At 37.6% G+C, this 25,053-nt stretch overlaps 1 protein-coding gene across 2 annotated transcripts; it reads right to left on the bottom strand.

The window, feature by feature from the left end:
- Window positions 1-832: 832 nt before the first annotated feature.
- Window positions 833-11,725, bottom strand: LOC121967163. Of its 2 annotated transcripts, none has more exons than XM_042517215.1 (7): window positions 11,573-11,725; window positions 11,248-11,368; window positions 11,108-11,163; window positions 8,610-8,733; window positions 8,413-8,519; window positions 1,445-1,514; window positions 833-1,068 (listed from the first exon to the last, which is right to left on the bottom strand). In XM_042517215.1, the coding sequence occupies exons 2-7, from the start codon at window positions 11,330-11,332 to the stop codon at window positions 992-994; spliced, it is 519 nt and encodes a 172-aa protein (XP_042373149.1). In that variant the 5' UTR covers window positions 11,333-11,368; window positions 11,573-11,725; the 3' UTR covers window positions 833-991. The 2 variants fall into 2 exon arrangements, with proteins under 2 accessions (XP_042373149.1, XP_042373148.1); XM_042517214.1 differs by having other exon boundaries at window positions 11,248-11,424.
- Window positions 11,726-25,053: the final 13,328 nt, after the last annotated feature.

Below are 25,053 nucleotides of genomic sequence, written 5' to 3' on the forward strand. Positions count from 1 at the left end.
CGCTTGCTTGATTATTAAATGTGATTCTTCATTGTTATTGTATCATAGTAGTCCATTACTGTAGTCACTCTTATTATTACATCATTGTCGATGATCACTAGTTTTATAAATCTCTAGGGTTATCAACTAGGTAAAAAGTTTCCCAATATTTTACCAAAAGCATAAGCATCTAGCATTTTTGCTTGTATAACATTAGATTAATTATATGTTTTAAAGGGATCATATATACTATCCTCAAAACTACAACTTAAATGATTTTAAATGATTTCAATTCATGCAAATTGATTCTCCATGGTTTATGAATGTTAAAATAATGAATCATTAAAGAGTTTTTTTTAAACATTGCTTGATCTAGCTTAATTCATGATCATACTCTTGTGCCATCATTCTTTCTAGTTTCCATTTTGTTATATGCTAAGATTAAGATCACAAAACTATTGGATTTCAACCAAAACTTTTAATGCTCAATCTATGTCATTATCAAAGAAAGGAGCTATTAAAAGAGCCGTCACTAAATTCTATGGTAAAGCCATGAGAAAATATCTCAAACTAGTAAGATATAATAAGATACAGTGAGTCTTACATTATTCATGAGATTCATCTATAAACTTGCAGCCAAATTAAAGAGTTTGTATTCATTAATATATTTTTAACTTGCCATTAAAAATAAAGATTATACCATATTTTATTAATCACGTATAAATTTTTTTGTTAAAAATAAGACTCGATACTTCTGATTCTATTATTACATATATCCTTTACTAGTCTTTTCATTGTATATTCCATGAATCAATAGTTTTTTCTCAAACATAAAAAAATTTCCAACAAAACATAAAAAACAAATAAGCCTTAAGTCATCAAATATGGAACATTGTTTAATTGCATAAGCCAGATACACCCCAACAAAATCTTCTTACTCTGGAAGGCGCAACACACGCCTAGTGTCGTAATGCAACATCTACGAGCAGTCAATTGTTATTCAGATTCATAGTTAGGAGACTGTCTGGGGAGACATGTTGTGCACCAGCGTAATACTTGTACTTAGAGCAAATATCTGCAGGCAAACACCTGGCACCACAAAGTGTTAAGCAAATTAATCAATATAAAATATCACAATTTCGGTACGTAGCAGGGTGATCCTTTTGCATTTATTTGGATAAATCAGATAAATCAAAAAGTACTGATTAAAATTTCATTTCAGATGCAAAATATATTAAGTTTGACTTGATTTTGATGAACCAAAACAATAGTTTTAAGCTTTGGAAATAGATCTACAAATAGTTTTGATTCAGGGTTAAAATCATCAACAAACAAACTCGTATTCAAGTTCTTCAGTGGATTTTTCAAATATTGGAAATGTATTTCAGTAACAGACCGTTCTATTCTGCTCAAATTGAAAGGACACCCTGCAACTAAAATCTAGAGAACAAACTTCAGGTCTTACCAATCACAGTGCGTACTAACACAAGAAGATCATATATCAGCAGGTCTGTGAAGCTTTGGAGATTGCTAACCTACAAATCAAATACAATTGTCAGCCAAAAGCATCAGATGATGAAAAGCCAACAGCTGTGCATATGTATTTTATTGCTTCAATCAAGATAAGCAAACAAGAACAACTAGAATGGCAAGTCAACAAAGCCCGTTAAACAAAGCCAAGCCAGCCAAGCCAGCCAAGCCTGTTAAACAATGCTGAGGCACGAACACCCGATAAACCACAAGACAAGGTGGGCAACCAGTAGTTGTTGATGTTGTCTGTATAACCGATAAACCACTAGTCCTGATAAAAAGTATAAGGATACGAGAAAGTTGGATCTGAAATACGACAAAGTTATCATGAATGGATCTGATGGGATCAAACTTTGATGCTCAAATTAAATATCTAATCAAGAGAAAGAAATGGTAAGTTTCAAAATCAAAGCACCTATGGTTTTTTTATGAGTTTCTGAAGACGTCCTAAAGATTTGGCAACTTAATAGAGTTATTACGAGTCTACTTGCATGCTTAGTTATCTGAACCTCATCAAATGTGCATAGATAACTGCACAACAGGCTAATACCATTTGATATGGACGAAAAAATAACACTGAAAACCAGCTACTTTAGATGCTAATCCGTTCATGTGTGAGCGAGCAGTGATCCACAGCATCGCAACTGATCCAACCAGAAAATGGCACCTGACCCAAAGACATTAATAAGCACTTACTCTCAAAGAGTTTTGACAGACCCTCCTTGTGCCTCTTCCATGACAAAATCAACATGCAAAAACGGAGGTTAGAATGTCTCCTAGTAGTTTAGTATTCTCTGTTATCTGAAAATTGATCTGACGTTTACTAATTTAGCAAGTTAACATAAAATTTAGCTTTTCTCACACTAATTGGCGCAAATTAGTGTCATGAATCCTTTTGGAGACTTATTATTGGGTACTTTAGGTTCATGTATGCAAGAAACTAATCTATCATATTACTAGCTACAATATAGTAATTACAATTTATTTACTGATGCTGGCATGTGTCTTTTCAAAGGTAGAGTTCTTATTTTGATAAAAAAAAAAACTAACATTATCAAATAATGAGCTGTGGTCTCTTGAATCACTATAAATGCATACAAATTAGAATCATAATTGATTTGTCATTTTTAAAATGGAATTTTGACATTGTTATCTCATTATACTTGCTTTGTTCAATTTCCTCTTTTAATCTTTTGGGATAGTATGAGGTCACTTGAAGGGCTAACACTAGCATATCAAACATTCTTTGAAATGGACAAATTGACAAAAGGTACATCAACAAGATTCTCCAAGGTGTTATATGTTGGTGCATTTGTGCCCAAAGTGGTCTGTGGTCCATGGTCCGATGTGGATGTTTGGGCCTAGACTTTAAGTTGGGTCTTTGCGTGAGTATTCGATGTGTGTTTGAGTGATCAGGCACTTGCAAGAACACACATAGAGCATTAAAATACTAAGTGCTCAACATAGTCGAGTAATGATAAATGTTGGCTTGGCATGACTAAGGTGACACACCCAGTAGCATGGAGGTTCAAAGAGATCAGAGAAGAATAGTATAGGACATTTGAGAGACTGCACAACAAAGAGCACTTGGATAAGGAACCATTCGTCGAATAGAAATTTTCAAACATTAAATAGATGCAGCAATGCAAGATCACAATCAAATAAGTTTAGTCATAACCTCACAGTTAAAAAAGCTTATTTCGAGCCAATTTTCAAATGAAAATATCAATAGGAACTCAACTATATAAGAAAATTAACATGGATAAAGGAATTCATCATGTAAGTGAATGTGCTTTTATTTAAGACGTCCATTTTTGTTGAATACTTCTAAAGATTCCCTTGATTATAGGGATTATGATTGATTTAGATTCCCTTGATTATTGGGATTGAGATTGATTTTGATTGTATTCCTTAGACTGTAGGGATTGAGATTGATCTTTCTTTTCTCACCTTATGTATATAAATACCTACATGTAAACATATTAATGATAAGATAGAAAATTTTTCTCTTTTCCATATGGTATCAGAGCGAGGTTGAAAGACAAATCCTATTTTTTTTCTCTCCGCCGCCATTCCTTGCGTTGCAGCATCGCCCAACGCTGCCACCCTCCTCTCCTATTCGCAAACTGACACCAGCGTTTTTCTGGGTCGTGAGCACACCGTCCTTCGTCCAGACGACGAAGAGAAGCTCGGGAGATCAGCAGTTTGGAGATAGTAGGGATTATTCTTCCAGTTCCACCATCCTCACCTATCTTCCTGCATCGCTTGAGTCTTTCTTCGTTGTGTGCCCTCTTTTAATGAGCTGATCAATGACTTTCTCCATCACTCCAAAACCAGATATTTCAATCTTTACCAACCACATACTGCACCACTCTCTTCCAAGTAGTTGGATGGTAAGAACTACTCTTCTTGGACCTCTCACATTGAGCTTTGGCTTATTGGATAGGGTTATGAGACACATCTCACTCACACCGAAGAGGATGTCCAAGTCACCGATCGTCCTCTATAGAAAAAGGTTGACGCCCAGTTGTGTTGCATTATCCAAGCCACCATCCATCCATCTCTTAGGGATATCTTCCGTACTCACAAAACCTGTAACTCTGTTTGGACACAGGCTTAACAACTCTTTACAAACGTCTCTCGACAACTCTATCAGGTTTGTGAAGATCTCATGACCATCATCAGTGCCCATCAGATTAAGGATTCAATGTTTACCTATCTAGGTTCAATCTCTAGCCTTCTTTGTGACTTCAATGAACTACTTCCACCTGCGGCCACTCTTGTTGTGGAGCTTGAAAATCAAAAGAAATTTTTTGTCTCTGGCTTTATATGGTCTGCCCATAGATTATTTTCATGTTCGTAATCAGATCCTGGGCCGCCCCACAAAAGCTACCATGAACAGTTCCTGGGCAACTCTCCTCCGTGTCCCTGCCAAAGCCTTGTTGTTGCCTCTTTTCGTTCCTGTTGACTCATTAGCTTTGGTCTCTCCAAACAACAACGGGCCTCCACCTAGTAAGGGTGGAAAAGGATGTCCTTGGTGTGATCACTGCCATCAACCAGGACACACGATTGATAAGTGTTGGAGTCTCCATGGTCGATCTCCTCGGGCTGCTCAGATCACTCAGAGTCCTGTCGCTTCTTAAGCTTCAGCTGCACAATTGCCACCGGATCTGGCCCCACCGCCTTCCTATGATGACTTTCTAAAATGGTATGAGGATTGTCAGGCTTCAGATTCCACTGCTACCGTTGTACACGCTAGTAATTTCTTTGCTGGCATATCTCGCTTTTCGGGTCCTTAGGTTCTTAACTCTAGGACCACCGATCATATCATTGGTAATAAATCCTTTTTTTCTTCTCTCTCTACTTCCGGTTATTTGCCCTTTGTCACCATGGTCAATGGTTCCCAAACTCAATCCCAGGGTGTTAGTATTGTTCATCCTTCCCCATCTCTTTCTATCCATAATGTTCTTTATGTCCTTGAAGCTCCCTTTAATTTTTGTCCATAAGACAACTTACTCGGGCCTTTGATTGTGTCATCTCTTTTACTAAAACTTTTATTTCCTTACAGGACCGGAGTAGGTGAGGATGATTGGCTTCGGATGTGAGTCTCATGGCCTATATAGGGTTCAACAACCCTCTCTTGTTGGTTCGACGACGACATCTCCACTTTTTATTCATGCTCGGTTGGGACATTCAGGTCTGGATAAGTTGAAACAATTATGTCCTAGTTTTTCTCACTTAGAGTCTTGGTCTTGTGAGTTGTGTCAATTAGGAAAGCATATTCACAGTTCTTTTTCTCCTCGTACTGTGAGTTGGGCTACGCCCCCTTTTTCTTTGGTTTATTCTAATATTTGGGGTCCGAGTTGTATTTCTTCTACATTGGGATCACGATATTTTGTTACTTTTATAAACGATTTTTCCAGTTGTACTTCGTTGTATCTGATGAAGGATCATTCAAAATTATTTCCTATTTTTCAATCTTTTTTCGATGAAATCAAAACTCAATTTGGTATTTCTCTTCGAACTTTGCAAAGTGATAACACATATAAGTATCTATCTACTCAGTTTCGTACCTTCTTGGCATATCATGATGTGTTGCATCGCACGTCTTGCCTTCATACCCCTCAACAGAATGGGGTTGCAGAACGTAAGAATCGTCATCTCCTCGAGACCACCCGGACTCTTCTTCTCCACTCTCACGTTCCTCATCAGTTTTCGGGTGATGCTGTACTTACTACGTGTTATCTCATCAATCACATGCCTTCCTCAACTCTCCAGGATAAAATACCTCATCATATAATTTATCCTCATCAATCGCTTTATCCTTTACCACCTAAGATCTTTGGTTCTATATGTTTTGCTCATGCTCTTGATCTTGGCATTGACAAACTCTCCCCAATCTCATAAGTGTATCTTCCTTGGATACCCCCGGTCTTAGAAAGGGTATAAGTGTTATTCCCCTACTCTCCGTCGGAACTTTATCTCTACTGATGTCGCGTTTTTTTGATACAGTTCCCTTTTTCGAGCCTCACGCATCTCCATCCGAGTTCTCTCCTTCTCCGCCTGCACCAGTGACTATCTTTTATCCTCTGGGGGCGTCTCTATCACCTCCAACCCCATCTCCTCCTTTGCAAGTTTATCGGCGTTGTTCTCGCCCTACTTTGCCACTGCCCACTGCCATAGACACACCTTTGAAGCCGAGTCCTTCGCCTCTTCCTTCGGTCCCATCTCCTGAGCCTGATATTCCCATTGCACTTCGGAAAGGTATGCGTTCCACTCGTAATCCTTTTCCTCATTATATTTCCTTGAGTTATCATCGTCTTTCTCCTTTCTACTTTTCTTGTCTTTCTTCCTTGTCGTATGTTCCAAAGACTGCAGGTGATGTCTTTGCCCATCCAGGATAGAAACAGACTATGTTTGATGAAATGTGTGCCTTGCAGCGTAATGGGACTTGGGACCTCGTTCCTCTACCACCTGGGAAGTCAGTTGTTGGTTGTCGATGGGTATATACGGTGAAAGTTGGTCCAGATGGCACGGTTGACCGGCTTAAGGCTCGCCTCATCGCTAAAGGCTATACTCAGATCTTTGGATTGGATTATAGGGACACTTTTTCTCCTGTTGCCATGATGTCTTCTGTGCGTCTTTTCCGGTCCATTGCTGAGATTCGACATTGGCCTCTTTATCAACTGGACATCAAAAATGCATTCTTACATGGTGACTTGCTCGAGGAGGTTTATATAGAGCAACCTCCGTGTTTTGTTGCTCAGGGGGAGTCTTCTGGTTTTATATGTCACTTTATATGGCCTCAAGCAGTCATCCAAGGTATGGTTCGGTAGATTTAATACTGTAATTCAACAGTTTGGCATGACTTGGAACGAGACTGACCATTCTATCTTTTATCGTCACTCATCTACTGGTTCCATCTACTTAGTGGTTTATGTTGATAATATCGTCATCACGGGTAGTGATCATCTCGGGACTTCATAGGTAAAATAGTATCTTTTCAAACATTTCCAGACAAAGGATCTCGACAAACTTAAATATTTCTTGGGGATAGACGTAGCACAGTCTAAAGATGGGATCATCATATCCCAAAGGAAGTATGCAATGAATATTATGGAAGAAACAAGAATGTTAAACTCAAAGACAACAACCCCATGGATCCTAATATCAAGCTCCTGCCAAATCAGGGGGAGCCTCTTCCAGATCCTGAACGGTACAGACGATTAGTAGGGAAACTAAGCTACCTTACTGTTACTCGTCCGGATATCTCGTTTGCAATAAGTGTAGTAAGTCAGTTTTTCAACTCTCTATGCAAGGAACATTGGGATGCTGTGACTCGCATTATTCGATATATCAGAGGCACACCAAGAAAGAGTCTTTTGTATGAAGACAAAGAATATACTCAAGTTGTAGGATATTCTGATGCAGATTGGGCAGAATTTCTAATAGAAGATCCACTTGTGGGTTTTGTATATTTGTCGGAGATAACATTATTTCTTGAAAAAGCAAAAAGCAAAATGTTGTGGTAAGATCCAGTGCAGAGGCAGAGTATCGAGCTATGACTATAGTCAGTCAAGAGCTTATATGGCTAAAACAATTGCTCCAGGAACTAAGGCTTGAAGAGGTTACATAAGTATCACTTATATGTGACAACTAGGTCGTTATGCATATCGCCTCGAACCCAGTTTTTCATGAGAGGACAAAGCATATTGAAGTTAACTGTCACTTTGTCAGAGAGAAAGTCATATCTGGAGAAATATCTACTAGCTTTGTCAATTCACATGATCAATTAGCAAATATATTCACTAAGTCACTAAGAGGTCCCCGAATTGACTACATATATAACAAGCTTTGTGCATATGATCTATATTCTCGAGCTTGAGGGGGAGTGTTGAATACTTCTGAAGATTCCCTTGATTGTAGGGATTATGATTGATTTGGATTCCCTTGATTATTGGGATTGAGATTGATCTTGATTGTATTTCCTTGACCGTAGGGATTGAGAGTGATTTTTCTTTTCTCTCCTTATGTATATAAATACCTACATGTAAACATATTAATGATAAGATAGAAAAATTTTCTCTTTTCCACAATTTCCATAAATTTTGTGCCTAAAACTAATGTAGCAGAGGAATGGAGTAGACAAAATTCTGAAACCAGGCACCTTTCATAGGATTTTTGACCTAAGGTTTGTGAGGAATTGGAATTTTCACTCTGACGCTTGTGTCATTCAAATAAAGAATTCTATGAGAATTCCAGTTCTAGAATCCCTCTATTCCCAAAAGGTTTCAAGCAGACTCCTAAAAGGCATTGCCTTTTGATCAGAAATCTTAAATGGGGAAATCTAAACAGTCAGCAAAAGGCTAAAAAATAATGAGAGCTGAACAATACTCAGGTTACCTTCAAGTACAGGTTACTCCTAAAAATACAAACAATAGATAGTGCAGTCGCTACAGATGAGAAGATATTGTACAATCTCAGCAATCTTTTGGAGCTGCGCCTTCGACCTGAAGTCACGTGAAACAAAAGCTATGCATGTAAACATGAAGAGATAACAATGATAGCAATTGAAGATGACATTTCCAATCATCACAAACCTAATTCTCCAATTATAAGTGAAATGAATCCAAGTGAAAGAGATACAGCAGGAAGTGTCTCAATCTTCTTTTCAGGCAATGCAGATAAGAACACCAGAACTGTCCAAATTATTTGACTGGCAGTCTGTGCATCAATAATTCAGAAACAGATGAGGAATACACAAACCAAAGAGAAAAAAGTGGGGAAACAAGAAACAACCACGAAAATAATAATCTTACAATGTAACACTACTACACAATATGAACTTGCATGGGCCAAACCATAAAATTAGTGATTGTTTGTTATGAAAAGTTGTTATTAGTCAATTATATCATCTAGATTCTAACTACTATGATCCAAAGCATGAAATCTGTAAAAACACTCAGAGTTAACTGAGAAAGAAGATTTATAAAGTGGCGTACTTCACAGAATCAACTTGAAAGTTGGTCCCCCAAGAGCCACATTCACCTCCCTCAATTATATAAAAACACAACAAACCATTGACATAATTTAATCATCGACCAGCAAACATCATCCCACCTAAGATATTCAAAAAATCTTACTTGAGGGAAATCATGTATAGAACCAAAGATATATACTTTAATTTTGTGCTGGCCCTGAGGGTCAAGAATGTGCCAGTCTGCTGAAAATTCATTAATTTATCATATTAAGTCTGGTGTATTAGCATATAAGTACTTAAAAAACAGAGCTGATTTGGCCTCAACAACTGCTTCTTGAGAGAAGCGGTCTTAATAAGAAGCAAGTATATCACAATTGATTAACTGTTCACCATTCAAGCAAAGAGGGTCTCATCTCTTGTAATCACAACCTGAGTAGGAGTTCTAAAAACGGAGACACAATTTTCATTCTAAAGTTTACAACTTTTGAAGAGAATATCAACCACAATTATCAAAACTGATCAGGATTAGTCAAATTTACAAGTGGTGTGAAATATATTTGATGGCAACATAATACAACTATTCATGTAGCTGAGGATGTAGGAAATTTTGATAAAACACATAAAATGAATCTCTTGACAATCTTATTTTCTTCTTGTAATTGCACTTTCTCTTCCTTGCATATTTGAGTTTCTAGATTTGCACAGCACATATGAGTGTTCAACTCCTAACAACATGTGCTTATTTTTTGGATAATCTAACTTACCATGAGTATCAAGAAAAATAATTGATTTTGTTTGCAGAGTCTATACATTCGAGTAAGAGGGATAAGCATTTCACCACTATTACGAATACATATACAATTATATCTAATATTGGTGCAAAATGTTTTAAGCATAATAAATTTGTTGAATCTAAGTCCGATTAAAGGTGGCAAGTCCCACCAAGTATGGTCAACTTCACAAACAACAAGGACATTTCAATTTAATCAAGTTATCTAATATATCTGAATGAACATTTCAAGCTAATCTTGTTATCAAAGATATTTGAAATATTTATCTGGCAACCATTGATGTTATGATCCAAAACTAAGTACTGGATTACAAGAGGTAAATTACGAAATACCTAGAATGAACATGCAGACTCATAATTGGTTGTCATCATAATATTTCCATATCAATTGCCTACCATAGCACCAATGACACAAGTTCATACATCATCGTCTAGACATGCTCCAAATAGACACCAATTAAAGAAAGGTAGATATTGCATGCACATGCTTCTAAAATATCAAACAATCATATTAGTGTTGACAATATTAGTTTCTTAACACTATTTGTGCCCTGTTTATCCTAAAGTGAAAAAGAGTGGAAAGAGAAGAGGAAAAAGAGTGGAAAGAAAAGAGCTCACAGTAGCCAAGCCCTAGCCGTAAGCACATGGAGGCCACGAGCGGTTTCTGGCCTAGCTGTGAACAATTCACGACCTGGCCACTAACTCACAGTGGTCGCAAGTGATTTGCAGCCTTCCCACAAGCTCATAGAGGTCAAGCCACGAACTTGCAAGGGCCAGACTGTGAGTTTGCAGAGTTCAAGTTCACCGGAGTTTTTGAAGCAAGGAAGGAAACTTCATTCCACCGGATTTCATGTAAAAAATGATCCACAAACAGATTCAAAAAATGATCCACAAACAGATTTAGAATCTGTTTGTGGATATGTTTACAATAGGTAAACAAAGACTCCTGTACAATTCATCCTTTCTCTCATGTGCACTTCCAAGTAAATAGGGCGTCTCCTTGTCTCAAAGTTTTAAAAACTTTGAGACAAGGAGAGACCAATAGTCATTCCTAGTAAAAGTCACAAAAATAAAATTATGGGATTGCATATATGTAAACAGCAACTTTCGAGATAGTACGTAACCAACATTTAGCAAGCGCCTGATGCACGCTCAAAGCAACTATATCTTGAATTACTACATCATACACACAAAATCCTTACACGATGACGATATAATCTAATTCCATAGAAGTTTTCGAGAAGAAGAAAGGAATGGAAAAATAGTGTAAAAGCAAGACATTTCAATTAAACGATTCATGCGACGAAACAGAGAGGGAGATTTGTCACCTGGGCAACAAGTAGACCTCCAAACCTGGATTTCCCTCGAGCCACTTTCGTGTACCCTGTGATCGCGACTAAATAATTAGAGACATTTGCGGCAGGTGATTAGATAAGATTTGGTGAGGAATCACGAAAAATAAACGCACTGGAGTCGACGACCATGCGGTAAGAGAAGTCCGATCCATCAGTTCCCGACGGCCGACGGCCAACAACGACGCTCCGCTTCTGCATCGGTGTTTATCCCCGCCGCCGCCGCCTTCAAGCTGCCTGCCCTCCTTCGTGAGATCTTAACGTGAGGGAAGGGTAAATAGGGAAGGGGAACACTAAACAAAGGGAGTGAGAACAGAAAGATAAGGAAGGGTAAGCTCATGAAATTTAAGATTGGGTAAGGGGAAGCAAAAAAAAAAAAAAAGTTTATTCCAATTTTATCACTCTTTCATAATATTAATTCCCGAAAAAAAATTTGCTCACGGCGACAGTTCACAGCGGCGGCGGCGACGTCTTCTCCGGCGACAGCTCACGGCGGCGGCGGCGGCGGCGGCGGCGGCGTGAGAGGTGAAAAGCAGAGGGAAGTGGTGAAGCCGGCGAAGGAATAAAAGTTAGGGAATTAATTGAAACCCTAGGTTGGTTAATTAGTCAATAAATTTTCAATTTAAATATAATTTAATTAAATTTTAATAGAATTGTCCTAAAAAAATTATTATATAAAATCTATTTTCTAATTATGATTATTAATCAAATTATTAATATTATAATTTAATTACCAAATTCAATCTAATAAAATTTTAAACGACTAATTCTATTTATTATGGAAAAAAGTGCATGCAATCCTATTGACAAACAAAATTTTATATATAGTTCTGGATAAAAAATTTTATTTTCACTCCTAGTTATACATATTTATCTAATTGTCCCTAATATTTTTTGATATAAAAAGTTAAAAAATGAGTATAATTTATGTTAAATTCAGTACATAAATTAGAATTCAGTATATTTTCTATCAAGTAGATTTTCTTTAAATGATGTTGAATTTAGAAGGAATTATATTAAGCAGGAAAAAAATCATTCTCAATTTAATAGAAAATATATTCGATTCTAGTTTAAAGTGTTGAATTTAATAGGAATTATACTCGTTTTTAGACTATTTGTACATAAAAAATATGAGGAACAATTTTAATAGAAAATATACTCGATTCTAATATAAAATGGTAAATTTAAAAGAAATTATATTCATTTTAATATATTTTCTATCAAATTGAGCACGATTATTTTTTCACCTCAATTGGATGAAAAATATACTAGATTTTCTTTAAATGATATAGAAAACATATTAGATTTTCTTTAAATGGTGCTAAATTTAGGAGGAATTATATTAAGCAGGAAAGAAGTCGTGCTCAATTTAATAGAAAATATACTAGATTCTAGTGTAAAGTGCTGAATTTAACCGGAATTATACATGTTTTTAGACTTTTGTACCTAAAAAATATGAGAGACAATTTCGATAAAAAAATATACTCGATTCTAGTATAAAGTGTTGACTTTAAGGAAAATTATATTTATTTTTAGACTTTTTGTACCTAAAAATTTTTAGGGGCAATTAGATAACAATATTTATATAAGAGAGTTAAAACAAATAAAATTTTACATGCAGAAAATGAAAATAAAGTTTTTTATGATTAGGGACGACATATAAAATTAAAATTATGATTAAATTTACCTTATTATTAAAAAAAATTAATAATTTTATATTTTTAACTTTATTATCATCCTTTTTCCTTTTTCCCTTTTCCCTTTTCCCTTTTCACCCCAGTAAAATAACAGCAACGTTTCCTCTCTCTAAATATTTTACTTTTCTTTTTTTATCCTTCCTTTTCCTTATTTTCCCTTAAATTAATAAAACTTTTCACGTCCCATTCTAATATAGACTAAGTCAATCAGAATCCAACCTTTTCAAAAAACGATGGACTCACAATGTGACAACTGGTAGATGGTTGGGTAGAACTCAAGTGCTAGTCGAAAAGTATCAATTACATCCAATAATATCTAAGTTAGACTCAATTTAGATTTAAATAAAATCTATCATGGATATCGCATTTAAATAGAACATCTTAAAAATTCAATTACTCATTGTCTATCTAAATTGATTGTTTAAGAAGATCAACATTGTGAATATTTAATTGAATATTATTTTTATATAATATTAAAAAAATATAAGTACTTGACATTCAAAAAAATGATCCCCAATCTAATCAGTCAGATGCACCTCTTTCGACTAGACTTGAACTTTACGAGATAAAGAGCTGGGGACAGCAGGCGATGACTCCGGAGAAAAGATAGACGATGACTCGAGGGAAGATGAATAACGATGGATCTGAGAAAACTAAAGTAGATCCCAAAGAAGCTCAATCAAGAATACCTCCCCGTGTCGAAAATAACAGGTTAAAGCTAGATTTGAGAAGACCAGAGCAGATCTACGAGGACTCCGATGAAGAATGTCTCTGATGTCTTCATTTTTGCGCACTATGAAACCAACCAACAAAGCGTTAGTGACCTAAGACCGAGGCAGGAATCCCTAGCTAGGCCCTCCAACGCTCAAGTCAGACTCCTCTGTTCCAAGCGGGAAGAAGAAGAAGAAGTACAATAAAACTGAAGTGGAACTAGAGTTTCAATAGTGGCGTTGCACGTACCTTGCCAACATAGAGGATTCTCTTTTTTATATCACCTCATATAACTTCCGCGATCATGAGGTGGACCCCGATTTATTAGAGTTTGTTATAAGATGATGTAAGCACCTGCAATAATAGTTTAAGGAATCTTTTTTTACCCCAAATGTACTTTCTTTGTCGTCTATCACCCCCACAGAAGCTTCTGGAAACTGTTTCCCGCTAAATTAAACAAATTATCATACGATCATATATTATTCTCATACTGTTCATATATCACACATATTTAATTATACTAATCCTTACTGGCTATGTTTACGAGATTTAGTAAGTGTGAATGTCTTCATACCCGGTCAGATTTTGCCAGGTCGATCTTATATTAATAGCCTTATAAAAGTGTGTGTTTATATATCCACCCGGGATTCTATTACCGGGCGTAATATGCTTATGTTTAATTGGATATTTCCAAGCCGAGTCTCTTCTAACAACCTTAGTTTGTACGTCTACTTGCTGACCCGAGATTATATTACCGAGCGAATTATGTTTATGTCCAGCCGGGCTTCTATTACCGGGCGTATTATGCCTACGTTTGACCAAATATTCCCAAGCCGAGCTCCTTTTGACAACCTTAGTTTATACGTCTGCTTGCTCGCCTGAGATTATATCATCGAGTGAGTTACATTCATGCTCGGTCGGGCTCCTGCTACTGACTATATCTGAATGCGCTAGTCCTTTGTCTGTTTTAGTTCAATCAGGCTTATATTCTCAATCGAGCTTATATTCTCGGTTGATATTTCATGCTCGATCGAGGCTTCCCTGCTGGGCGCAAGTGCTCATGCTAATATTTCACCCATTTTAATTCGTCTGGCACTATATGCTCGACCAAGCTTTGTCTGCCAAATGTACCTACTTGAGTCGTGCATCCTGTTAATCTTATCCCGACTGATCCTATATTTCCAATCGGGATTTGCTTACTGAACGCATTTATCTCACCTGGACCTCCCTATTTCTTCACCCTTCTCCTTATATCCCCTTTCACATTATTGTACGGGATCCGCTCCTTATAAACCATATCACTTAACCATACTAGCAAATCTGAGTATACTTAGTCTCAGCCTACATCAATAAGCGAATACGTTCGTCCTAGCGTCCCCGCCAACCCGTCTCAGGGCTAACATGAAAAAGGTAAATCACGGACAGCTATTAGCATTTGTAATAGTGACTAGCACATAAGGGAGGTATTTATCTCGGCTTTGACGAAATTCGAACTCCAGACTTCATGGTGGCAATACCTCATGTGCTAGCTACTAGATCGTTCCGAGGAGACTCTTAGCCTACATCAACCAGTAGAGGAGGTAAGTTGTTTGGTTGCTTTAGCATCATGACTCAAGTATTCATTAGATGTCATGGTACTATAAGGTTTTATAGAGGTAAATCAGATACATGAGAAGGTATTTTTCCCCAACTTCACAGGAAGCATTCAACAAATTGAGCACCTTACAGTCTTACTCATCTCATTAATTTAATTGGCCATTCGATCTACTCTGCTAACTTGACGGTCTGAATCCCCTAGGTGATTCAACCACTCAGGATTCCCAAATGATGTCATATTTAAGCTCCTCAACATAACTCGATCGCACTCCTCTGCCCAAGCTAAATGGCCACCTTAACATTGTTAGGTTTGTCATGTTTATCAATCATTGGCATGTAGTGGCCGAATAATTGGCACCTTAATGGAAGGATGATTACACTGAAGTAGACGGCCATAACAAATAAGCGGCTACTGAGTGAAGGTATGATCATTAAAGGTATTTCTCTTAAGAGGATCTAGATTCTTTGATTTTTCTGATTTTTTTCTTCTCTAAGTATTCTTGTTCGCTTAAGCATAGGAGAAGCCGTATCAAACAACTCCAATGTCATCTGGCATGTGCTGTCCCTACACAGGAATACTGCCACTAAGCGATGTGGATTGGATTGCACACTTTCAACAACGTAAATGGCCCTGTCATGTTGGTGGATGAAGCCTCGTCACTGGACACTAGCGTTCAACAAAGAAATAGATTTCGGACGCATTAGTATAAATATATAAATTTAGTATCATAGCTAAAGATAAATATATAAAGTATTATAGTTCGACATGCATATGTGTCCGTCAATCGTTACAAGTAGCTAAGTAGCATGGGACATGAGTTCAATTTTTACATAAAAGTGTGAATCAATCGAATTAAGTCTAGAAATTAGCAATGGGCAAGCCTGGAATTAGAATGATCACAATCAATCTCATGCTAGATGCATGGAAATTATCAAATATTGTGTATCATTAAAAAGAACAATATAAGTCCACACACACATATATATATATATATATATATATATATAGGCACTCAGATATTCGCTCGAGCAACCCGATTCAAAAAGTGAATTAGGGCGCCCAAGGATATATATATATATACACACACAATTTTATTACCCTACACACCCTTATATGGGTGATTGTGGGCGACAGGCAACGTGGCGAGCTGACGGGGACAAAAATTAAGCATTTTCTCCTTCTCTTCAAAATGCGCGGGCATATTTTGGCTCTCTCTTTCCATCCCTTCATTGCTTTTCAAAATGTTGGTGCCCTAAACCCTCTTCCCCTCTCATCCCACTCCTTTCTTCTCTCGCGTCAGACCCTAGACCCAGGCCATCTTCTTTAGCATACATTCTCGCGTGGAATTAGTTAGGGCACCAACACCCACCCTGTACTGCTCATCTCCCTCCTCTCCTTTTTCTACTCGTATTTCTTAATGGCGCATTGCACAGGAGATTATTAAGAGCTGGAATACACCATTTTGAAAGACCAGTACCACTCGTGAGCCGGTTATCTTCAAAATGTTGGTTTTAAAAGTGACGTCGATCAATGATGTATTAGTTTTCTTTTAAAACTAGCACTAATGTGGTGGTTTTGTGTTGGGTTTCTTTCAAAATCAAGTAAGAGTACGTTGGTGTTGGTATTAAAAAATCAGCAACACGTTGGTGGTAGTTTTAAAAAGAAAATTAGCTATGTTTCACTATTTTTTAAATACCAACATCAGCGTGGCACTGTTCTTTAAATACCCGCACCAATGTGCGTTGTTCTTTCAATACCAGCACCAACGTAACGCTATTCTTCAATACCACCACCAACATGCTGTTGTTATTTCAATACTACCACCAAGTTGCTGTTGTTATTTCAATACTAGCACTAACATGTTGTTATTCTTTCAATACCAACACCAACATGTTGTTGTTCTTTCAATCCTAGCGGCAACGTACTGATGTTCTTTGAAAACCAGCACCGACATTGGTGATGGTTGGTGCTGATTTTCAAAGACCAGTAGCACATTGGGGCTGGGTTTTTTTTTTTTTTTTTTAAAAAATAGCCAAATACAGTTATCTTGACCTATACATCCAAAGCAAGAAAATCATTGTTTAATAAACTTTCAAATAGCATTTAAGCTCGACTTATATCTATCCAGTAACTGATATGCTGTTTGTGATCCCTCTTATACTATTGCTCGATTATCTGAATCCGACATTCCATATTAATAGAAGAAAATTAGTGTGATACTTAGTTATACATTTCCCAAGTTGATGATGATCGAAAACCAAAAATTGGGATGAAATTTTCATCACTAGAAGAGGTATTTTCATTTTATAATCAATATGCACGAGAAGCCAGATTTATCGTAAGAATAAGCAATAGCAGAAAAAATGAGAAAACTAATGAAGTATCTTAGAAAAAAAAATTGTATGCTTTAAAGAAGGACATATAGATAGTCAATGGAATATGTAGATACAAGGTGATAAAATCAAAAAGACAAGAGCACATGCTGAAGTTAAAACTGGATGTAAGTTAAAGATTTCATTAGTGAAAGAACAAACTAGATCTAATTGGATTATCACTAACTTCATTGAAAGTCATAATCATCCAATCTCGTTTTCTACAAAGGTGCATTTGCTACGCTCACATCGTAGTGTTTCGATGGCAAAGAAATTATTAACTCAACAATTTTCATATGCTAATGTGCCAACCTGTCAACAAGTACAATTATTGGATATAGAGTATGGAGGCCTTGAGCATGTAGGTTACATAGAAAGAGATATTAGAAACTTTGAAAAGTAGCTAAGGGATGAATAAAAGGGTATCGATGTTGAAACAATGATTGAGTTATTTGCCTTTGAGAATGAGAAGAATTCAAATTTTTTCTTTGATTACGATACTGATTCATATAATAAATTTTGTAGATATTTTTGGGCAGATCATGTATCAAGAAGGGTATATAGTGTATTTGGTGATGTAGTCATATTTGATACGACATATAACACCAATAAATATGGGTTGATTATTGTACCATTTGTAGGAGTGAATACTTATCATCAAACAGTTATTTTTTGTTGTGGGTTTCTAAGTGATGAGAAAATAAAGTATTTTATTTGGTTGCTTAACAAGTTAATAGAAGTCATGCCTAAAGGGCTTCTAAGCTCTTCTGAGGCACCTCTGAGATGCCTCCAATGCCTCCAGGGCTCCTCCGCACCATGAAACCTTATCCGCAGAGCTTATCTCTTTGAGGGTACCTCCACCCTATCCAGGGTGCCTTCCAAGTGGATTCGAGGCTCCTCCAAGTATCTCGGAGGTGCCTCCGACATTGTTCATCCAAAGCTGATTTTTGCCATTTAACCTTGCAAAAGTGCATTAGTCCAAAAGTAAATGTAATCCGTAAAAAAGAGTTAGCATAATACTGAAATAGTATTATTAATTAGATCACATCTTATCAAGACCAGGATCTAGTCATGCCTCAGTTTAGGATTTTAAAATGGACCTAAACTTGACCAACACTTACAACCCTATTGGGACTCGTCTTCACTAGATGACTCTCCTTCAGTGACTTACCTCGCTTGCCATTTGCCATCCTTGACTTATCTTTTGACCTACTAGGTCTTCCCGCCAGTTATCAGATTCGTAGACTCAATTGAATTTCAGCCAGCTATTAGGTACCGCGGACCCAGTCTGACTTCCCGCTAGATATTGGGTCACTACTTGACCTATCTGGACTTCTCACTAGCTATCAGGTCCGTAAACCTAGCTGGATTTCAACCTAGTATAAGGTCCTCTAGACCTGTCAATTTCTACACACTTGATAAATGTATCAAATCACACAAAGCCTAACTTTAACCATTTGTTATTCATCAAAGCCTAAGTTTGATCATTAGTGTTTACTGCACCAACATAATGAAGTGGAGTAGATCTTTGACTATAAGCAAGTTCCATATCAGATGAGTGTGAAGTTAATTGTCATCAGACTCAAAGGGTGAGCATTGACATGGTGGGAATAAATGCAATGCTCATAAGACAGATAGAAAAAATCCCAAATTACTAATTGGGAGAAGATAAAGAAGAAGATAAAGGGAGTAATGTTGGTGCAGGAAGCACCAGACAATCAAATATGTGTTTTGATAATGGAAAAAGATTCAAAAGTTAAGATATCTTGTTGTCTAATAAGGTTGATTGAGCTTGCAGAAAAGTCCTAAGTTGTCTTAGGCAAAAGTCCTAGTGGATTCTAGGTAGGTGGAAAACCCTAGGTCCTAGGGGTGGTAACCCTAGATGATGAAAAGTCCTAGCTGCGATTTGGCAGGTGGAAAACCCTAAGGGTGTGTTTGGTTCAAGTTATCATGTATAACCTTGGTTATGGGGAATAAAACATAACCAAATGTTGTTTGGTTCAACCTAGGTAATGCAACAAAAACTTGTTTGTTTGAAGGTTTTAATGAATATCCTAATTTAATATTTTACCGCATTACCCTAAGTTACAAAACCAACTATACATAATAATAATAATAATATTATTATTATTATTTATTTATTTTTTTACTTTTCTTTTTCTTGTATATTTTTTTACTTTTTAATGTGTTTTTTTATTTTTTAATGTTTTTATATTTTTATTTGTTTTACATTTTTTTAATTTTAATTTTTATTTATTTATTTTATTTTTATTTTAAAATTTTTCAAAATTTCAAAATTTTTCAAAATTTTCAAATTTTTCCAATTTTTTAAATTTTTTTATTTTTTATTTTTAAAATTTATATTTTTAAAATTATTTATTTTAAAAAATAATTAAATTTTAAAATTATTTAAACATTTTTTTACATTTTTTCTCTTTTTTTCATGTTTGTTCTTATCGGAGGGTATTTTTGGTAAAAAAAATCGTTAACCCCGGAATCAAGAAAAACCTTAGTTTTCTGAGGTTTTCTGATTCCGGGCTGTATGACCCTTTTGCTGACGTGTCGGGCATGAAACATTACTCAGGAATTATCGAATACCTAAACCAAACAAGGTTTTTGTTAATAACCTTGGATGGATAACCAAGGTTATCAAGAATAACCCCGAACCAAACGAACCCTAAGGGGTGGTAACCCTAGGTACTAGGGGGTGGTAACCCTAGGTGGAAAGTCTTGGTGGGTCCAGCGGTTCCGGCAAAATCCTAGAGTCGGGGACTCTAGGTTGAAATCCTGGTGGTCGTGGACCAGTTGGAAATCTGGACGGGTCATGGAGCGGACGTCCAGCATGAAGACTGGAAGCCTTGAGTGCTGAGCAAAAGTTCAGTTGATCTGAAGGACTGATATGTCAACAGGTAACTTCTCCTGAGAGGAGTAGGTGAGGACACGTTCCCCGAAGAGGGAACAGTAAGAGTCAGTTTGACCTAGAGTTTCGACGAAACTCAAAAGTCAGAACCGAACAGTTAGAGGCTGTCAAATTTCATATTATATATATTATTTTTGCCTGGAATAACTTTATTTTACAAAAAATAAGGGGCTGGAAAAAGCCAGTCCTAACACCTGGAGTTCGGGCGCCCTGAACTGGTTCGAGCGCCCTGAGTCGATTCGGGCGCTCGAAACCCAAAAATTATCTACAAGCTGATGTGGCGTGTGTCGGTTGGCCGAACCACATGGTCCAGGCGCCCGAAATAGCCTATAAAAGCAACCTTCAACCAGGAGCTTCAGAACAACATTCCGAACAAGTTCCGCTTCTTCGAGCTACTCAGAAAATGCCTCCTTGACACTCGAAAGCTGCCCCGACGATGATTGTGCTAAGGATTCAACTCTCCAAGTCATCGGTATTATTGTATTTCAAAGTTACTTATACTTCAACTATAAATCTTGTTGTAACCTTTGATTAATTATTGATTGCCCATCAAAAGCACTCTCACATGCGGACCTTAGAGCAGGAGTTGTCACATGCTCCGAACCAAGTAAATCTTGGTGTGCTTTCTCTTGTCTCTGTCTTTTCATTATTCCGCTGCATTTTTACTCGATTGTTTTAAAATAAATGAATTAGCCACAAGTACTATTCCCCCCTCTAGCGCGCAACAATCCTACAAGCAATTCCTTCCTTTCAGTTATACCCAAACTCTATTCCAGCGACTTCACTCATTGAGACAAGGCATGAGATCGATCGATGAATATACAGAAGATTTCTTTCAGTTGGTTGCCTGAAATGATTTATCAGAGACGGAGGAGTAGAAGGTGGCACAGTTCTTAGGGGGGGTTGCACCTAGCCTTACAAGATTCCCTTAGACTTCACTTGTTCTTGACGGTTTCAAAGGCCTATCAGCATGCATGACATCCTCTAGAGGGGGGGGGGGGGGGGGGGGGGGTTAATAGCATCTCACCCAAATCATTCGCTTCCTATAATGTTAGTGCACAACGAAATACAAAACAAACAAACAAGTAGAAAGCTAAACTAAAACAAGAAGAATGAAGGCAAGCAAACCACAAAGACATGCTCGTTTACATGATTCAGAGATAAAGCTCCTACTCCACGGCTATCCGTAAGGTGGACGATCCCGATCCGTCAGAGGATGATTTCCTGGAAAACCCCGGTTAGCTCAAACTTCCTTCTTGGTGGAGAAACCTCACCACAACATTGATCCAAAATCCTTAGATCACAAGAAGAGCTTGGAACACTTAGGAGACTTCTAATAGACATTAACCAAGCATATTTCATCAACTTTAGCCAAGCACCCTAAGCTCTCTTAAGTAGAGCTTGAGAAGAAACACTTAGTTGTGTTTCCCGCCACCAGTCGACTAGTAAAAATACCAGTTGACTGGTCCTAAATGGAATTCAATCATTACAGGCCAACGACTCGATACCAATTGACTGATGAAAACACCAATCGACTGCTCCACATGGGTTGAGCGAATAGACGCATTCTATTCGCTACCAGTCGACTGATGAAAATACTGTTGGGTCACTTCAGAACTAGAGGGGGGAGGTGAATAGCTCATCGCGCTCGTTCACTTGCTTTATAGATGATGATGTGTAGTGGAATAAACTCGAAGCCAAACTCTCCAATGCTAACACAGGGATTTACTTGATATCCATATCAAGAAAAGGTGACTAATCCAAGGATCCACACACACAAGTACTATCCACTAAGAAAAACACTCCTCTCAGAACAAACCGGAGGTGGAGAATCCTCATACAAACTTACATAAGAATATAACTCGAAACAAGGAATAAATGTAAACAATACAATGAATAACCTTTATTGTTCGATCTTGTGTAGCTTGTAGATGCCTCTTGATTCTTGGAAATATAGCAGCACTTATCCCCAAGATGCTTCAAGAACTGGCAGAAGAATTGTGAGCTTGGTGGAGAAGATCTCGTGTAAGCGCTGCTAGAGTTTGAACATCGCTGTCACCTTTATACTTCGCGATCTAGGGCTCCCAATCGATTGAGCATGCTCCCAATCGATTACCACATAATATTTCAGCAATCCCATCCGTCTAAAACTTGCATCCTGCGCAACGGTCATATCCGAATCGATTAGGTGTAGCTTGATTGATCAGCTGATCGATCCAAAAGCTTTCTGTGCTTTCGCAGAAAGCCCCGGAATAGATTGACCAATCAATCTTAGCTTTCCCTTGCGTCACTGCGAGAAATCAAGCCCCAATCGATCGGCTGATCGATTGGCGGTGCTTAATTGATTGACTAATCGATTGAGAACCTCTCTGTGCTCGCGAGAATGTATCCCAATCGATCAACCGATCGATTGGGTCCCTTTTTCTCACAGCACTCTCCCAATTGATCAGTTAATTGATTAGATTCTGGTTCAATTGATCTCTTGATCAACTTGACCAACCCTAACTTGCCTAACTTAAGTATAGGGTTCTCATACCCAATATTTGGTCAACCGTGACTTGTTGGGACTTCGTCATCAAGTATCTGGTTAATCCTTTGACCCACTTGGACTTTTCTCCTTGTGCCAAGTGTCCGGTCAACCTTGACCCACATGGACTTACCTTCTCATGCCAAGTATCTAGTCCTCTATGACGCACTTTGTAAGATATCGAAAAATTTAATTAAAAAGGTTATTTGGGAAATAGCCTTATAGAATTTTCTGGAATTTTTAGAAATTTTCTGAAAATTTTTCGGAACTAGTACGGAGGATTTTGAGAGGATCGATCGGCGGGCGCAGATTAAGCCTGTTTGGGATACCCATTTAAGAGAGGAAATGCTTGATTATATAAATTCCTTTTCTTTTATTTCATTCCTTTCTTCTCCTCTCGTGGACAAACCGAAGTCGGCGAACTTTCAGCGACCGTCGACGTCAACTGAGGAGCTCGTCGTTGGAGCTTGCTAGAAATCGAACAAGGAGGTCGGATCATCCTGATCTCCTCTTCTCAACCTTTCCCCAAGCCTTCCTCCAGATTCTGTGACTGATCGTCGGTGATACGACGGCTAGGGCACCATGGAGGCTTGATTCGAGACGTCTCCCAGCCAATCGACCTTCCCTTTCCTCTCCTTGCGCTGCTCACAGTGCGATTCCCCCTTCATTGGCCGGATTAGACCGAGCAACGCCACCTAGCAGCGATCTTAGAGGTAAGACATCGTCGGATCTGTGTTGGTTCAAGGGTTTTAGCTAGATTAGGGTTCTTCTTTCGGCATTGACTCCTCTTGTGCTGAATTTTTCCCTGATCAGATTGATCCTCCTCTTCTTGCACTGATTGGGGGATTCAGTTGAAGAAGTTGGGATCAATGAGGTGTTCTTGAGCTGTCGGGCAGAGGCTAGAAGGTTTGTGCTTGATCAGTCATCTTCTTGCTTGATTCCTTCTTGATTCGGTTGATTCCAGTAGGTTGTGATGTTCGGTGGATCTGGAAATTTGGGTGCAGTGGGGTGTTCTTGGTTCTGGCAGCAACTCCATCCAGCAGCTCACTTTGTTCCAGTAGCCACAGTAGTTGCGAATTAAGGTAAGGTGTAGGAATTTGATCTTGTTGTAGATGATTGTTAGATAGGTTAGCAAGAAATGTTAATTTAGGTTTATGTGTTGAATTAGGTATGATTTGGATTATGATTAGTTAGGGTTAATGACTAGATTGATTTAAGTTTAGATTTCTAATCTAATTAGTGATTAGGGATTAGATAACTAACCCTAATTAACCATTAGATTTAATTAGGTAGATTGAGGTTGTGTTGCTTAGGGTTTTGCCCTAATTTAATTTTAGGGATTTTATTTAGCTATTTATTTGGATTTATCTAAATAAAATATATATATTGTTTGACGCAGGACTCTAATTCAAGACGGGCGTCTCAACTTTGGATTGCTTGATCGGACCTTCTATTTGAGGCGGGTATCCTTTAACTTATCTTTTTGATATTGTCTTATGATATGTGTAGTATATATATAACTAGTGGTAATTGGTAGATTTACCACTTCTCTGGTTATAGTTTATTCGATACCTGTTACATGCTTCTATTGTTAGCTGCTATACATTAGACTTGTATGCTCTTATCTTTTGTCATGTGTATCTATGTTCATAGAGATATATTTATTCAGTGCTTCTGTATACTGAATTAATTGATAGACATATTGGATATATGATCTTGGATTCATGTTGCTTATATCATTGTTATATATGCGTTTATCTTTTTGGCATATATATATATAGATGAGGATATCTTCAGGTATGACATACTGTAGCATCACGCACCATCCCGCATGATTGCATGCTGGACAATTGATGACTCCATTATTGTTGAGCTCGTCGGCCGGATACATGGGCCTGCACACAATGTGACCACTACATGGGTAGTGGCACAACACCCAGGGTGTGTATAGCAGTTGCTTTGTTAGGCTCCGCCGATCCGCTCAGTGGTAGTGTGACTGTAGCGTGGTAGCTGGCAGGAATCCCTCCCCGTCATCGCGTACCGGGAGATGAGAGCATTGCGCTCCCTCACTATGTTTGAGGTAGGAGGATAGGTGTAC

This window comes from Zingiber officinale, chromosome 3B, assembly GCF_018446385.1.
Source record: "Zingiber officinale cultivar Zhangliang chromosome 3B, Zo_v1.1, whole genome shotgun sequence".
Taxonomy (NCBI): Eukaryota; Viridiplantae; Streptophyta; class Magnoliopsida; order Zingiberales; family Zingiberaceae; genus Zingiber; species Zingiber officinale.

What these genes read in the sequence shown, in the direction of transcription:
- LOC121967163 (XM_042517215.1), bottom strand. Translation starts at nt 11,332, where the DNA reads ATGCAGAAGCGGAGCGTCGTTGTTGGCCGTCGGCCGTCGGGAACTGAT. An exon ending in GGAGTAACCTGTACTTGAAG is followed by an intron (nt 1,515 to 8,412) that starts GTAACCTGAGTA and finishes TTTGATTTGTAG; the next exon opens with GTTAGCAATCTCCAAAGCTT. An exon ending in GTTAGTACGCACTGTGATTG is followed by an intron (nt 1,069 to 1,444) that starts GTAAGACCTGAA and finishes TTGTGGTGCCAG; the next exon opens with GTGTTTGCCTGCAGATATTT.